The sequence below is a fragment of the Staurois parvus genome, unplaced genomic scaffold, assembly GCF_062004578.1.
Source record: "Staurois parvus isolate SC_StPar_1 unplaced genomic scaffold, SC_StPar_1.0 ptg000648l, whole genome shotgun sequence".
In the NCBI taxonomy this organism is placed as follows: domain Eukaryota; kingdom Metazoa; phylum Chordata; class Amphibia; order Anura; family Ranidae; genus Staurois; species Staurois parvus.
Genome location: NW_028318444.1, coordinates 3,209,889 through 3,224,493, shown reverse-complemented (window position 1 = coordinate 3,224,493; position 14,605 = coordinate 3,209,889). Strand labels below are relative to the sequence as shown.

At 45.1% G+C, this 14,605-nt stretch overlaps 1 protein-coding gene across 8 annotated transcripts in view; it reads left to right on the top strand.

Moving 5' to 3' along the window:
• ACSL6 (acyl-CoA synthetase long chain family member 6) overlaps nucleotides 1-14,605 on the top strand; it is a 265,006-nt gene that overhangs the window by 153,091 nt on the left and 97,310 nt on the right. For all 8 annotated transcript variants that reach the window (XM_089694072.1, XM_089694068.1, XM_089694067.1 and 5 more), the window contains one exon: nucleotides 2,645-2,759. In XM_089694072.1, coding sequence (XP_089550198.1) covers nucleotides 2,645-2,759 — 115 coding nt within the window. The remainder of the gene's footprint in view (nucleotides 1-2,644; nucleotides 2,760-14,605) is intronic.

Genomic DNA, 14,605 nt, shown 5'->3' with positions numbered 1-14,605 from the left:
CTCTACTAGAAAGAAAATGTGTAACAGCTTGTAGGCAGGTTGCCTACAGAGTGTTAGCTAGGTAGTTGGCTGGCCCAGGCCGGGAAGGAGTTAATGTTCTGCACCTCGGTTCCTGGGCTTATTGGACCTAGCCTATGCACACTATAAATAAGGGAAAAGGCTGGGTGCCATAACATCAGCCTGCTCAGAAGATGCCGTGATTGCTGTGGAGCTCCCAAGGGGGTCTGCTGCACCCTGCAGTCTGTCGGAAGCCCAGATGAACCGTCAAGCCCTGGAACCGCCAACTTGCTGAGGTATGCCTGGGCAGCCTAGTTGACACAGATAGGGAATGTTGCATTGAACTGTTCATGTTGGACTGTGCCAGAGAACATTCAGTAAAGTTGCATCAACTGTTCTAAGCCTGGTCTGGAGTTAGATGGTTCCTTGCGTATGAAAGAACTAGGGTCAGTAAAGCACAAGTGAGGTACGAATCAAAGACACTAAAAAAGGTTTATTTGGCAAGAGGAGTAGGAGGAGACATGCAGCTGCTATGGGTAACTCAGAACTACTGCAAGGTACATTGCGGCCTGTCAGGAAGTGTGGTACCTGGTGTAGGTGACAGGTCCTCCGGTAGTGAGGGGTCTGTGATCTGGCTCCATCCGAAGTAGTCAGTTTCCCAAAGTGACCTGGACTGAACATGCGTTAAGGAGGCCCACAGCCTGGCCGCATAGTGCGGATGTGAGTGAGTTACCAAGTGCATGCATGAGGTCTGCGCTAAGTTCATGGTGGGACCCCATTCTGTCACTGGGAGTGAGGTGGCAGAGGTACGCTGGATGGGTGGAGAGGGCACAGGCCCAGCAATGTCCCTCCTAAATGCAACACATAACAAGCAAGGTGAGTAGTGGTATGGGATGGAAGGCTTTACAGAGGAACTCTGTCACATTACTACAGACAGTGCATGGCTCTTCTCTAAGCTGGAGAACCGCCAGAAAGTTTTTTTTTTTTTTTTAATTCTTTTTATTGATTTTGCACATAAAAGGTACAAAACATAATACAAATAACAAAAAAATTGTAAAAATCCCCCGTGCAATACCTCCAAAAGTAATGCTCTAGTAAAGAATCATGTCCAGAGATCAAAGTGGACACAAGTACAAGTACAGTGTGACATCCACCACACAGCATGTTCAACTAAGCCAAAGCTATACTTTCAGGGCAAATAACAGTGGATACCTTAGGGTGAAAGTAGTCTCTTAAATGACAGTCAAAGCCTCCCTGACAGAGAGTCCGCATGAGCCCAATGTTAGACCCAGACCACTCCATTAAAGCACAGATTTATGAAAGACCTGACTATGCCATACTTTTTAAAATTTCTTTGGGAAACTTCTATTTATGTAGGTGACCTTATACAGAGACAACGCCTTGTTAATGAGAGCCTTCCAAAATGTGAGAGTGGGGACCTCTGTTTTTTTTCAGTGCAATACATTTGTATTATGAGCATAAAATAAGGTTATGGTGAGATGGGTTTTCTAAGCCCTGATATTTGCCGACTCCTCCACCAAGCCCAGTAGATATACAGAAATAGTCATAGGTACCTGAAAAACGGTGAGGTTTTCACAAGCTCGGACCACCCCCTTGTATGTGTAGATAGTTCCAGAAGACATGCTCAGAATCTGCCGAAAAGTGTTCACACCTCTAACAGGCGGCTAGAACGGAGTTATAAATTTTAGCCAGTTTGGCAGGTGTGTAATAGATTCTATGCAGTATTTTATTATGAAGGAGGTGGTCCCTGGCTGACACCAAATGGTGGAAGGGTAGTCCCACATATCATCCGAGTCGTCTCCCTGGAAATTAGGTATCATTGACATGCACCCCTCTCTGCACCTTTCAAGGGGTCTAGGCCTGACCGTAAAAAGCTCTTTGTAGACCTCCAGAGTTTTCTTAAGCAATCCAACCCCAACAACCACTCCATATCTGATGATCAAATCTGTAGGAGAGTGGTACCAAACTGGAATATAAAGGCATGTCGTAACTGTAAGTAACAAAACAGGTACTGATTTGGGAGTTGAAACTTAGATTTCAATTCATCAAGGGTAAGTAGCCTGTCCGCCCTTATAATATCTTGGATTTGTTTGCTCCCCCTACCGGCCTATATAATAGGATCAGGAATGGTACCAAAATGCGGGAGACAGGGATTATACCAAAGAGGGGTAGACGGTGAGCACCCAACACCCTCAGGCTGCATGATACTCTGAACATTGTCCCATGCCCGGAGAGTGACCTTCATGGAACCCGTCATAGGGGCCCACCACTGGGGACCCCTAAACAGGAGATGATGTAAACCCTCATAAGAAATCACCATAAAGTTTGATTATCACATGAACGCAGTCCCTGCCTGGTCCCGGGCATTGGTGAGCGCATGCCCAGCGAAAGGTACCTGCCCATAAGCTGTAAAAACCTGACAGGGGTTCTAAACCTTTCGCACTCTAGCCAAAACTATAATTAAAGCTTGCAAATATAGTAGTAGGCAATATGATTTACCAAAGCTCTGAGTTACTTGCACAATGCTTTGAAAAGCTTAGCTATGTCTCTTATTTTCATATCAAGCTGATGACAATTCAGTAAAATGACATGATTTGTTATCAGTATCTTTTTGTGTGTGTTATAGGCTGGTGATGGTGCTCGCCATTCTGTGTTAGGAGATGGCCCAAAGCTGCTCACACACTACTATGATGATGCCAGGACAATGTATGAAGTATTCCAGAGGGGACTACACATATCAGGTAAGATCACATAGAGTTGGACTATTGAAGTTTGTTCTGCTGTACTGAGGAAAACAATATCAACATGGTATAGTCATGTTAATGTATTTTTTCAATTTCTCCTGTTCCCTTTATAGTGTATTTCAACGTTTGCAGCTAAACAGGGATAACAGCTACTTTGAATTAGCTTACTTACTTTAAACTCAGCTTACCTATGTAGATGTTCTTTTCTGGAAATTCCATCACTGGAAAATCATACTGGCTCTCTTTATTTATGAGGAGGCTGGGCAGCTGCAATAATTATCCCTGGCTGTACTGTGCTGGCTGATTTTCATTATTTATTTATTTCAGGTACTTATATAGCGCCATCAATTTACGCAGCGCTTTTACATATATATTGTACATTCACATCAGTCCCTTATCTGTTGTAAACCAGATTTGTCTGTTCTAAGAAAGGGTTAAATGTTTAGAAGGTAGGTTTCTTGCATTGTATGTTAAAGTGTTACTAAACCCACAACAGCAAAATCTGTCAGTATATGCAGTAAAGCATGCTTGTTATCAGGGGCGGACTGACCATTCAGGCATTCGGGCATTGCTCGAGGACCCGGGGTCAGTAGGGGGCCCGTGAGAGTATCGCTGTCCAGTGACAATGTGGGGAGCGGAGGAGAAAGCAGTCTCAGATCCCAACCAAGAAGTAGCTCACCTGTCACTTCAGGTGGTGGCAGAGTGAGTCAGGTGACGGTCCGGACACTGTGCTGGTGATGGAGCCGGTGGGCAGTGGGAAGGTTAGAGGCATATCATCCATGGATGCGGGGTGTTCACTGCACACACTCAGTCCCCATGGATGATTTGTATCAGGAACAAAGTCTGAGGTGATCGGTGCAGGGGAGGGACAGTGACAGCACCAGGGGCAGACTGACAACTCATGGGACCCCCGGGTAATAGGGGATCATGGGGCCCTGTGTCCTTGCCCAAACTCAAAAAAGCCTATGAAAAAGGTACCAGGGGCATCTCATGGGGCCCCCTACTGACTCGAGTTTCCAAATGGTCAGTCCACCCCTGGACAGCACCGATCTCCCTGCATGGATTTCAGTGAAGCAGCTAAAAGCCGCAGGAGGGAGACTTCCAGCTGCCTCGTTGAAATCCATGCAGGGAGATCGGTGCTGTCATTGTCATTCCCCTGCACCGATCATCCCTGACTGTGCATCGGATTTCCCTCCTGCCCCCTCTGCAGCTCAGCCCCCCTCCCTTGCAGGTCTCTGATGCTTCCTCTTCTCTGACAGTGTCCAGCCCCTCTCCCCATCCTCCACGTCAGAGCAGAGGAGAGAGGATCTGCTCTGCATCCTCTGTCAAGATCAACTGGCAGCTCTGTAATTCATTCTCTCTCCCTCTCTCCCCCTCTCCCCCCTCTCTCTCCCTCTCTCCCCCTCTCTCCCTCCCTCTCCCTCTCCCCCACTCTCTCCCTCTCTCTCTCTCTATCTCCCTCTCTCCCTCTCCCTCTCCCCCTCTTCCCTCCCACTCTCTCCCCCCTTCCTTCCTCCATTCCCACCTTTCATTCTTTCCTCCCTCCCTCCCTCCCCTCCTTTCATTTCCTTCCTTCCTCCCTCCCTTCCTTCCTTCCTTCCTCCTTCCAGTCCTTTCCTCGCTTTTCTTCCTTCCTTCCTTCCTTCCTTCTTTCCTTCCTTCCTTCACCCATTCCCTCCCTCCCTTTTCTTCCTTCCTACCCCCTTCCTTCATAGCTTCCTCCATCCATTCCATCCCTCTCTTTTATTCCTTCCTCCATCCCCTCCCTTCATTCTTCCTTCCTTCCCTTCATCCCTCTCTCCCTTCCCTTTCTTTCCCTTTCCCTCCCTCCCCTTCTTTCCTTCCTTCATCTATTTCATTCCTCCTTATTTTTTTCTTCCTTCCTTCCTCCCTCCCCTCCTTCCTCCCTCCCCTTCCTTCATTCCTCCATCCATTTTCTTCCTTCCTTCCTTCCTTCCTTCCTTCCTTCCTTCCTTCCCTCAATTCCTTCTCTTTTCTTCCTTACCTTCATTCCTAACTCTACCCCTCCCTTCATTTTTTCCTTCCCTTCCTCCGCTCCTTCAGTCATTCCTTCCTTCCCCTTCATTCAATCCTTCCTTCTTTTCTCCCTTCCTCCCTCCCTTCATTCCTTCCTTCCTCCATCACCTTCCTTCATTCTTCTCCCTCCCTCCCTCCCCTCCTTTAATTTTCTTCCTTCCTCTTTCCTTCCCTCCCCTCCTTCATTCCTTCCTTCTTCTATCCATTCCCTCCCTCCCTTCTTTACTTCCTTCCTTCCCTTCTTCCTTCCTTCCTTTATCCTCCCTCCTTCCTTTTCTTCCTTTCTCCATCCTTCCTTCCTCCCTCCCTTTTCTCCTTCCTCCATCTCCTTCCTTCCTTCCTTCCTTTCTTCCCTCCTTTTTTCTTCCTTCCTTCCTCCCTCCTTTCTTCCCTTCCCTTCCTTCATTCCTTCCTCCATCCATTTTCTTCCACCACACCCTTCACCTTTAAATTCCCTCCGCTCCTCGTCCTTCAATCATTCCTTTTCTTCCCTCTTCCCCCCCTCCCCCCCTTCCTTCAATCCTTCCTTCCTTCTCCCTCCCTGCTCCTTCCTTCCTCCATCCCCTCCCTTCATTCTTTCCTCCTCCCTCTCCTTCCTGCCTTCCTCCCTCCCCTCCTTCCTTCCTCCTTTCCTTCATTCCTTCCTCCATCCATTCCTTCCTTCCTCCTCTAGCTATTCCCTCCCTTTTCTTTCCTTCCTTCCTTCCTTCCTTACCTTCATTACTTCGTCCATCCATTTTCTTTCCTTCCTCCATTCCCTCCCTCTTCCCTTCCTACTTTTCCTTAATTTTTCTCTTGCTCTCTCTCCCCTCCTCTCTCTCCCTCTCTCTCTCTCTCCTCGTCTCTCTCCTCTCTCTCTCCCTCCCTCTCTCTCCCCTTCCTTTCCTTCCTCCATCCCCTCCTTTCCTTCCTTTCTTCATCTATTTCATCCCTCCTTTTTCTTCCTTCCTTCCTCCCCTCCTTCCTTCCCTCCCCTTCCTTCCTTCATTCCATCCTCCATCCATTTCTTCCTTCCTTCCTCTATTCCCTCCCTCCCTTTGCTTCCTTACCTTCATTTCCTTCCTCTATCCCCTCCCTTCATTTTTTCCTTCCCTTCCTCCTCGTCTTTCAATCATTCCTTCCTTCTTTCCTCCTTCCCTCCCTTTCCTTCAATCCTTCCTTCCTTTCTCCCTTCCTCCCTCCCTTCATTCCTTCCTTCCTTCCTCCATCCCCTCCCTTCATTCTTCCCTCCCTCCCTTCCTTTAATTTCCTTCCTTCTCTCCCTTTCCTTCGTTCCTTCCTCCATCCATTTCCTTCCTTCCTCCCTCCAGCTATTCCCTCCCTTTTCTTTCTTCCTTCCTTCCTTCCTTCCTTCCTTCCCTCCCCTTCCTTCCTTCCCTCCTTTACCTTCATTACTTCGTCCATCCATTTTTTTCCTTCCTTCATTCCTTGCTTCCAACATCCATTCCCTCCCTTTTCTTCCTTCCTTTCCTTCCTCCCACCCCTCCTTGCTTCCCTCCCCTTCCTTCCTTCCTCCATCCATTCCTTCCTTTCTTCCCTCCCCTTCCTTCCTTCCTTCCTTCCTTCCTTCCTCTATTCCCTCCCTTTTCTTTCTTCCTTCCCTCTATCTATTCCCTTCCTTCCGATATAAGGGGGTACAGGTTCTGTTTATTCATCCCAATCTAATGACAGATCAACATATACTAGTGCTTCCTGTTCACTCCCTACTGACACTGTCCACTGCCCACACAAAATCATTGTGAAAAAAATAATACAGAAATAAATTGTAAAAAATAATGTAAAAAGTAGATAATAAAAATTTATAAATTCTGACACCCACGCCATTGCTCTACTGACACCATCCCTGGCCACCCAAAAGCATTTTGAAACAAAATGATAAAAATAATAAAACATGAATTTGTAAAAAAAATAAAATTGTAAAAAAAAATAAAATAATACTAATAATAATGAAGAACTACTGACACCACCTACTGACACCATCCTACACATACTACCCATAGCCATACATTCCGCACTACTCTCCCTGTATATACTACCCACTGTCATACACTCCACACTGTACATTCTCTATTTAACATTACCTCATTCTGCACTATATGTCATCTGAGGCACTATTTAACCACACCCCTTTTCATCCATGCCCAATTTAAAACACACCCCTCCTCTCTCATCCCTTCCTCTCTCTCTAACTCCTCCTCCTCTATCTCTCAATGTAAATGCCCCTTCTATGCAGCTGAGCTGCAATACAGGTGAAACTCGAAAAATTAGAATATTGTGCAAAAGTTCATTTATTTCAGTAACTTAAAAGGTGAAACTAATATATGAGATAGACTCATTACATGCAAAGCAAGATAGTTCAAGCCGTGATTTGTCATAATTGTGATGATTATGGCTTACAGCTCATGAAAACCCCAAATCCACAATCTCAGAAAATTTGAATATTACATGCAATCCATAAAACAAGGATTGTACATAGAACAATATCGGACCTCTGAAAGTATACGCGTGCATATGTACTCAGTACTTGGTTTGGGCCCCTTTTGCATCAATTACTGCCTCAATGCGGCGTGGCATGGAAGCTATCAGCCTGTGGCACTACTGAGGTGTTATGGAAGACCAGAATGCTTCAATAGCAGCCTTCAGCTCTTCTGCATTGTTCAGTCTCATGTCTCTCATCTTTCTCTTGGCAATGTCCCATAGATTCTCTATGGGGTTCAGGTCAGGCGAGTTTGCTGGCCAATCAAGCACAGTAATCCCATGATCATTGAACCAGGTTTTGGTGCTTTTGGCAGTGTGGGCAGGTGCCAAGTCCTGCTGGAAAATGAAGTCAGCATCCCCATAAAGCTCATCTGCGGAAGGAAGCATGAAGTGTTCCAAAATCTCCTGGTAGATAGCTGCATTGACCCTGGACTTAATGAAGCACAGTGGACCAACACCAGCAGATGACATGGCTCCACAAATCAACACAGACTGTGGAAACTTCACAATGGACTTCAAGCATCTTCCAGTGTGTGCCTCTCCATTCTTCCTCCATACTCTGGGTCCTTGGTTTCTAAATGAGATGCAAAAGTTTCTCTCATCAGAAAAGAGGACTTTGGACCACTGAGCAACAGACTAGGTCTGCTTTTCTTTAGCCCATGTAAGACGCTTCTGACGTTGTTTGTTCAAGAGCGGCTTGACAAGAGGAATACGACATTTGAAGCCCATGTCCAGGATCCGTCTGTGTGTGGTGTCTGTGTGTGGTGGCTCTTGATGCACTGACTCCAGCCTCAGTCCACTCCTTGGAAAGTCCCCAATACTTTTGAATGGCCTTTTCCTGACAATCCTCTCCAGGCTGCGGTCATCCCTGCTGCTTGTGCACCTTTTTCTTCCACACTTTTCCCTTCCACATAACTTTCTATTAATGTGCTTTGATACAGCACTTTGGGAACATCCAACTTCTTTTGCAATTACCTTTTGAGGCTTTCCCTCCTTATGGAGGGTGTCAATGATGGTTTTCTGCACAACTGTCAGGTCAGCAGTCTTTCCCATGATTGTGATTCCTACTGAACCAGACTGAGAGACCATTTAAAGGCTCAGGAACCCTTGCAGGTGTTATGGCTTAATTAGCTGATTAGAGTGCGACACTTTGAGCTGAGAATATTGCACCTTTTCACAATATTCTAATTTTCTGAGATTGTGGATTTGGGGTTTTCATGAGCTGTAAGCCATAATAATGACGATTAAGACAAATCACGGCTTGAACTATCTTGCTTTTCATGTAATGAGTCTATCTCATATATTATTTTCACCTTTTAAGTTGCATTACTGAAATAAATGAACTTTTGCACCATATTCTAATTTTTTAAGTTTCACCTGTATGTAGGTAGGGTGTTGTGTGGGTGTGCTTGAGTGTAGGCGGGGGCACAGGGGGCACCATTATCTTTTACAGCCCGGGGGCCCCATGAGTTGTCAGTCCACCCCTGCTTGTTATACTCACTGTGGAACCTAAGCGTTTAATCGTCTGCATTGTGTAAAAATGCTGTTTGATCCTGACTTCTCTGATCCTCCCTTCTTCCAGTGCCCCCTCTTATCTCCTGATAAGGTATATTGTGTGGAGACAATCTGCACATGCTCAGTTTGGTGTGTATTGCTAGAGAAGTTTTTTTTTTTTTCTTGGGAGAGTGCATGTGATCAGCACTGTCCAGACATAAGTCAGGGATTCTGCATTCTTCTAGAGCAGAAAGAAAACTCCTCCTACAAGCTGTAACCAGTGCTCTGCTGAACACTGATCAAAGTCACAAGACTGCTGTAACTGCTGATGAGAAAAGGTATTTAGTAATTTATATTTACTAAAATAATTGCATTTCCATGTTCTGTGTACTGTGGGAGACCAGATATAGTGAATGCAGGGTCCTAGGTTTAATGAGAGGACAAACACCCTTTCCTTAAGACAGACTCTGATATTGTTAAAAAAAAACCTTGAAGTTGACCATGAGGCCTTCTCATAAGAAACATCTAATGTTAACAAATACTTCTATAAAATGGCATGCTGTGTGAATGTACACTGCTCAAAAAAAATAAAGGAACACTTTTTAATCAGAGTATAGCATTAAGTCAGTTAAACTCCTGGGATATTGATCTGGTCAGTTAAGTAGCAGAGGGGGTTGTTAATCTTTTTCAGCTGCTTTGGTAATGAAATTAACAACAGGTGCACTAGACGGGCAACAATGAGATGACCCCAAAACAGGAATGGTTTTACAGGTGGAGACCACTGACATTTTTTTCCCTACTCATCTTTTCTGACTGTTTTTCACTAGTTTTGCATTTGTCTAGGGTCAGTGTCACTACTGGTAGCATGATGTCAGGGCAGGAGCTGAGGAACGGACAGGCAGGCCTAACAATGTAACGCACTGGCTGACGACAACCACCACCCACAGACCGAAGTCCCTCAGGGCGCAGAGTCTAAGTCCCAGGCTGCCCTTCACCAGGGCCCCTGATGGTGGGGATTGACTTGACGCAGCCAGGAACCAGGTCGCGGCCCCCGAGACACCTCAGCTGCGGTAATGGCCACCGCCAATGGCGTGTAGCTGGTGGAAGAGACAAAAGAGTAGTCAGACAAGCCGGGGTCAACAACAACAGGACAAAACAGTACAGGACAGCAGACGAGAATCACAGGTCACGAGCCGGGTTCAGCAACAGAGGGTCAGATCAAAGGAGAATACAAAGAATAGTCAAGTCACAAGCCGAATCAGATACCAGGAGAGTCACGAGAGTCAGAACAGAGTAATAGCAACACAAAGACACAAGACACAAGTGCAAAGAGCATGTGCGGGCCACAGGCTTATATGTCATCAGCCACACCCCTCTGGGGGATGGACCACAGAAACCTGAAGGCATAAAAGGATTCCCATCATGCACAGCAGAATCCAAGATGGACGCCAGCACATGGAGTAACATAACCTCACGGAAAAGGTAGGACCTTGACACATGAGGCAATACCTGGACCCTACAGACAGGCAGTCCAACTCCTCCAGGATGACACATCAAAACGTGCCATTGCCAGAAGGTTTGTTGTGTCTCCCAGCACAGTCTGAAGAGCATGGAGGAGATTTCAGGAGACAGGCAGCTACTCTAGGAGGGCTGGACAGGGTCATAGAAGGTCCTTAACCCATCAGCAGGATCAGTATCTGCTCCTTTTTGCAAGGAGGAACAAGATGAGCACTGCCAGAGTCCTACAAAATTACTCCAGCAGGCCATTGGTGTGAATGTCTCTGACCAAACAATCAGAAACAGACTTCATGAGGGTGGGCTGTCTAGTGGGCCCTGTGCTCACTGCCAGCACCATAAAGCTCGATTGGCATTTGCCATTGAACACCAGAATTGGCAGGTCCACCACTGCTGCCCTGTGCTTTTCACAGATGAGAACAGGTTCACCCTGAGCACATGTGCCAGACGTGAAAGGAGAAGCCATGGAGAACGTTATGCTGCCTGTAACATTGTTCAGCGTGATTGTTTTGGTGGTGGGTCAGTGATGGTCTGGGGAGGCATATCCATGGAGGGACGCACAGACCTCTACAGCCTAGACAATGGCACCCTGACTGCCATTAGGTATCGAGATGAAATCCTTGGACCCATTGTCAGACCCTACACTGGTGCAGTGGGCTCCTCCTGGTGCATGACAATGCCCAGCCTCTTGTGGCAAGAGTATGCAGGTAGTTCCTGGAGGATGAAGGAATTGATACCATTGAATGGCCCCCACGCTCACCTGACCTAAATCCAATAGAACACATCTGGGATATCATGTTTCGGTCCATCCAATGCCGCCAGGTTGCACCTCAGATTGTCCAGGATCTTAGTGATGCCCTGGTCCAGATCTGGGAGGAAATACCCCAGGGCACCATCCGTCGTCTCATTAGGAGCTTTCCCCTATGTTGTCAGGCATGCACACAAGCAGGTGGGGGCTATACAGCTAGGGATCCACCAAAATTTCGGTGGTGAAATGTTTTGGGCCAAAACATCCCTTTTGGCTGTTGGCCAAAATGAAAAAAAGCACTGATACAGGTGCCGAACCCCCCCCCCCTCGCTGCAGCCCAGCCACCAATGCCGTCACCGGCCGCCTCTCGGTAGTTCTAAGCCTTACCTGAGAAACCATCGATCCCCGCGCTGGGCATAAAGATGAGTGAAGGAAATATGGCCGCCACTCATCTCTATGGCCTTGGAGGACCGGAGAGATGTTACTTCCCGTTCCGGCCATTTTTTTTCCTTTCTTTAAAGCACTAGATCAATGCTTTTTTTGATCCAATGCTTTACGTTGTAGAGGAGAGATATGGGGTCTTATTGACCTCATATCTCTCATAAATAAAGAGGATCTGTCACTAGTTATTTCTATCACAAGGGATGCATACATTTCTTGTAATAAGAATACAAGTGAATACAATTTTTTAAAGGCACAGTGCAAAAAAAAAAAAAAGATTAAATAAATGTAAAAAAAAGGTTAAAGTGCTCCCGTTCCCGCCGTAGTGGTGAACGCATACATAGCCCATGCCCACATATGTAAACGGTGTTCAAACCACACACGTGAGGTATCGCCACGAAGGTCAGAGCAAGAGCAAAAATTCTGGCACTAGACCTCCTCTGTAACTTTACACTGCTAACCTGTAGAAATGTTTAAAGCATCACCCATGGAGATTATTAAGTACTGCAGTTTCACGCCATTCCACGAGCGTGTGCAATTTTAAAGCATGACATGTTGGGTATCTATTTACTCGCCGTAACATCCTCTTTCATATTTTACAAAAAAATCGTGGTATATATTGCGGGTTTTTTGTTTTTTTTTAATCAGTGTATTTCGGTTTTGGTTTTTGGCCAAGTGCACTTTGAATTTTCGGTTTCGGAACCAGAATTTTCATTTCGGTGCACCACTAATACAAACTACTAAGTACCATTTAGAGTTGCTGCAATGAAATTTCAGCAAAATGGACTAGCCTGCTGCATCATTTTTTTTCACTTTGGTTTTCAGGATGTCTTTGAATTCAGTCCTCTGTAGGTTGCTAATTTTCATTTCCATTAAACGATGGGGCAGCCTTACATTTCTAACACATTACCCAGTTCATATCAGTATAGATATCCAGCATGGTATTTTTTCTCATTGAGATCTGATGTTTTCAACGTGTACCTTTCATTTTTTTGAGCAGTGTACTTTAAACTAAATTTTTTTCACATCAATTGTTCTAAAATATCAAGTATATCATGGCTGTTTTTTTTAAACTCTTACAATTGTTTTCAGGCTTCTTTTTTGTCCTGTGCACACTCCCTATCCTCCATTGATACCCTCACCACTACTAATGTGGCACAAGCAGTGCCATTATTTCTGGTCACATGATCCACTCTATGTGTACTACAGTTCCAAGAGCTGAATGTATCTGCGCATAGATGTGTAGTCCATCTCAGGACCAGGCAGGAAAGGGTGGCTATGTTCACATACACAAGGGGGAATGCAGAAAGAATGTAGCCACCCTGGAATAGAATAGGAAGTCTAAGAATAGCAGAGAAATTAGATGATATGAGATGAGAAGAGAGATGAAACAAAGGAAGAGAGAGATAGAAGATACATCGTACTTATATTAAGACATATTGCAATAATTTTATTTTATAAAAAATGTGGGTTTAGTGTCACTTTAATGCACTTTTATTTCACAATCCCAACACCAAATAGGAACACCTAATATTAGAAATAGTTCAATAGTTTTTTTCTGTTTAGAAGCAATTCAAGCTAATGATCTTGTTGAGCTTGTCTATTTTTGTTTGCTTTGCTAGCAGTACATAGATGATTTCAGAGGGCAATGACCTCAGTTCTGTGCATTGTTCTTAAAGTGTTACTAAACCCAGGACTCTACATTCACTATATCTGGGCTCCCACAGTACACAGAACATGGAAATGCAATTATTTTAGTAAATATAAACTGCTACAAACCTATTCTCATCAGCAGTATATAGCAGTCTGGTGTCAGTGTCTGGCCAAGCACTGATTATAGGAGGGGCTTTCATTCTCCTCTGACTGTCCTATGAAAAAAAGGAAAACGCTCTAGCAATACACACCAAACTGATCATGTGCAGAGTGCCTTCTAGGGCTCTGTACTATCAGCAGATGGATTGGGGACAGTAAAAGAAGGGGAGGATCAGAGAAGACAGGATCCAACATCCTTTTTACACAATGCAGAGGATTAACCCCTTAGGTTCCACAGTGAGTACAACAAGCATGCTTTACTGCGTATACAGACTGATTTTACTGCTGTGGGCTTTGTTACACTTTAAGGCTTGATACTACAAGTGATTATAAAGGCAAAACATTTTTTTTTACTTTACCTTATTACATTCACTGAATTAAGGTAAAAAAAAAACCTTTTGAAAGTTTCTCCCCCCAGCCCCCCATAAACACTTATCTAAGCCCAATCTCAATCCAGCAATGTGTCCATTTGCTGCAGCTCTTCTCCCCTCTCTCTCTTTCAACCGGAGACTCAGCAGCAGGGGAACCCATTGGCTCCTGCTGCTGTCAGTCAAATCCTTTGAGCACGGCCAAGCTGTGCCCTGAGTGTCTGTTGACACAAAGCCTGGCTCGGGAGTGAGCCTACATGTCTGCCCCCATAGCACGTTGCTTGCTATGGTGGCATACGGAGCAGACAGAGCCAGCAGGGTGCCCCAAAAGAGGAGAATCGGGGATGCTCTGTGCAAAACCATTGCACAGAGAAGGTAAGTATATCATGTTTATTATTAAAAAAAATAACCTTTCATATCACTTTAAGAGTGGTGTAAAGAAAGTGTAATAATAAACATGACCGCAGTACACTGGAGTCTTCCCTTAATTTTGTTTCAACACATAACATGAGAATTCAGTGGCAGTTTACAGTCTTTGAGAAGAGCTAAGCAAAGTTCCTAAAGTAGTCAATGCAAGATGTTTTGTTTAATTTAAGCTTATCATCAGATATGTAAGGCTTTATGGTGTGGGGGACAATATAATATTTGAATGTCCCCAAGTCACAAAGCTTGTGCTATGGTGTATGTATGTCTGCCCTGAGCATGTGTGTCTGTGTGTCCTTGACACTGCGTTGTATCTGCCCTGGCAATGAGTGTGTGTTTTCCCTAACACTATGGGGTCTATTTATGAAACAGTGTTGGACAAATGTCACAAGCATTAGTGCAGGCTGCATAATTTGTCCCTGTATTTTCTGTAATAAAATAATTCCTCCACCTAGTGGCCAAAATCGGGTATATTTTCCCATTAAAGTATTGCAGAGAATTATACTGCTTTTTGGCCATTAGATGGA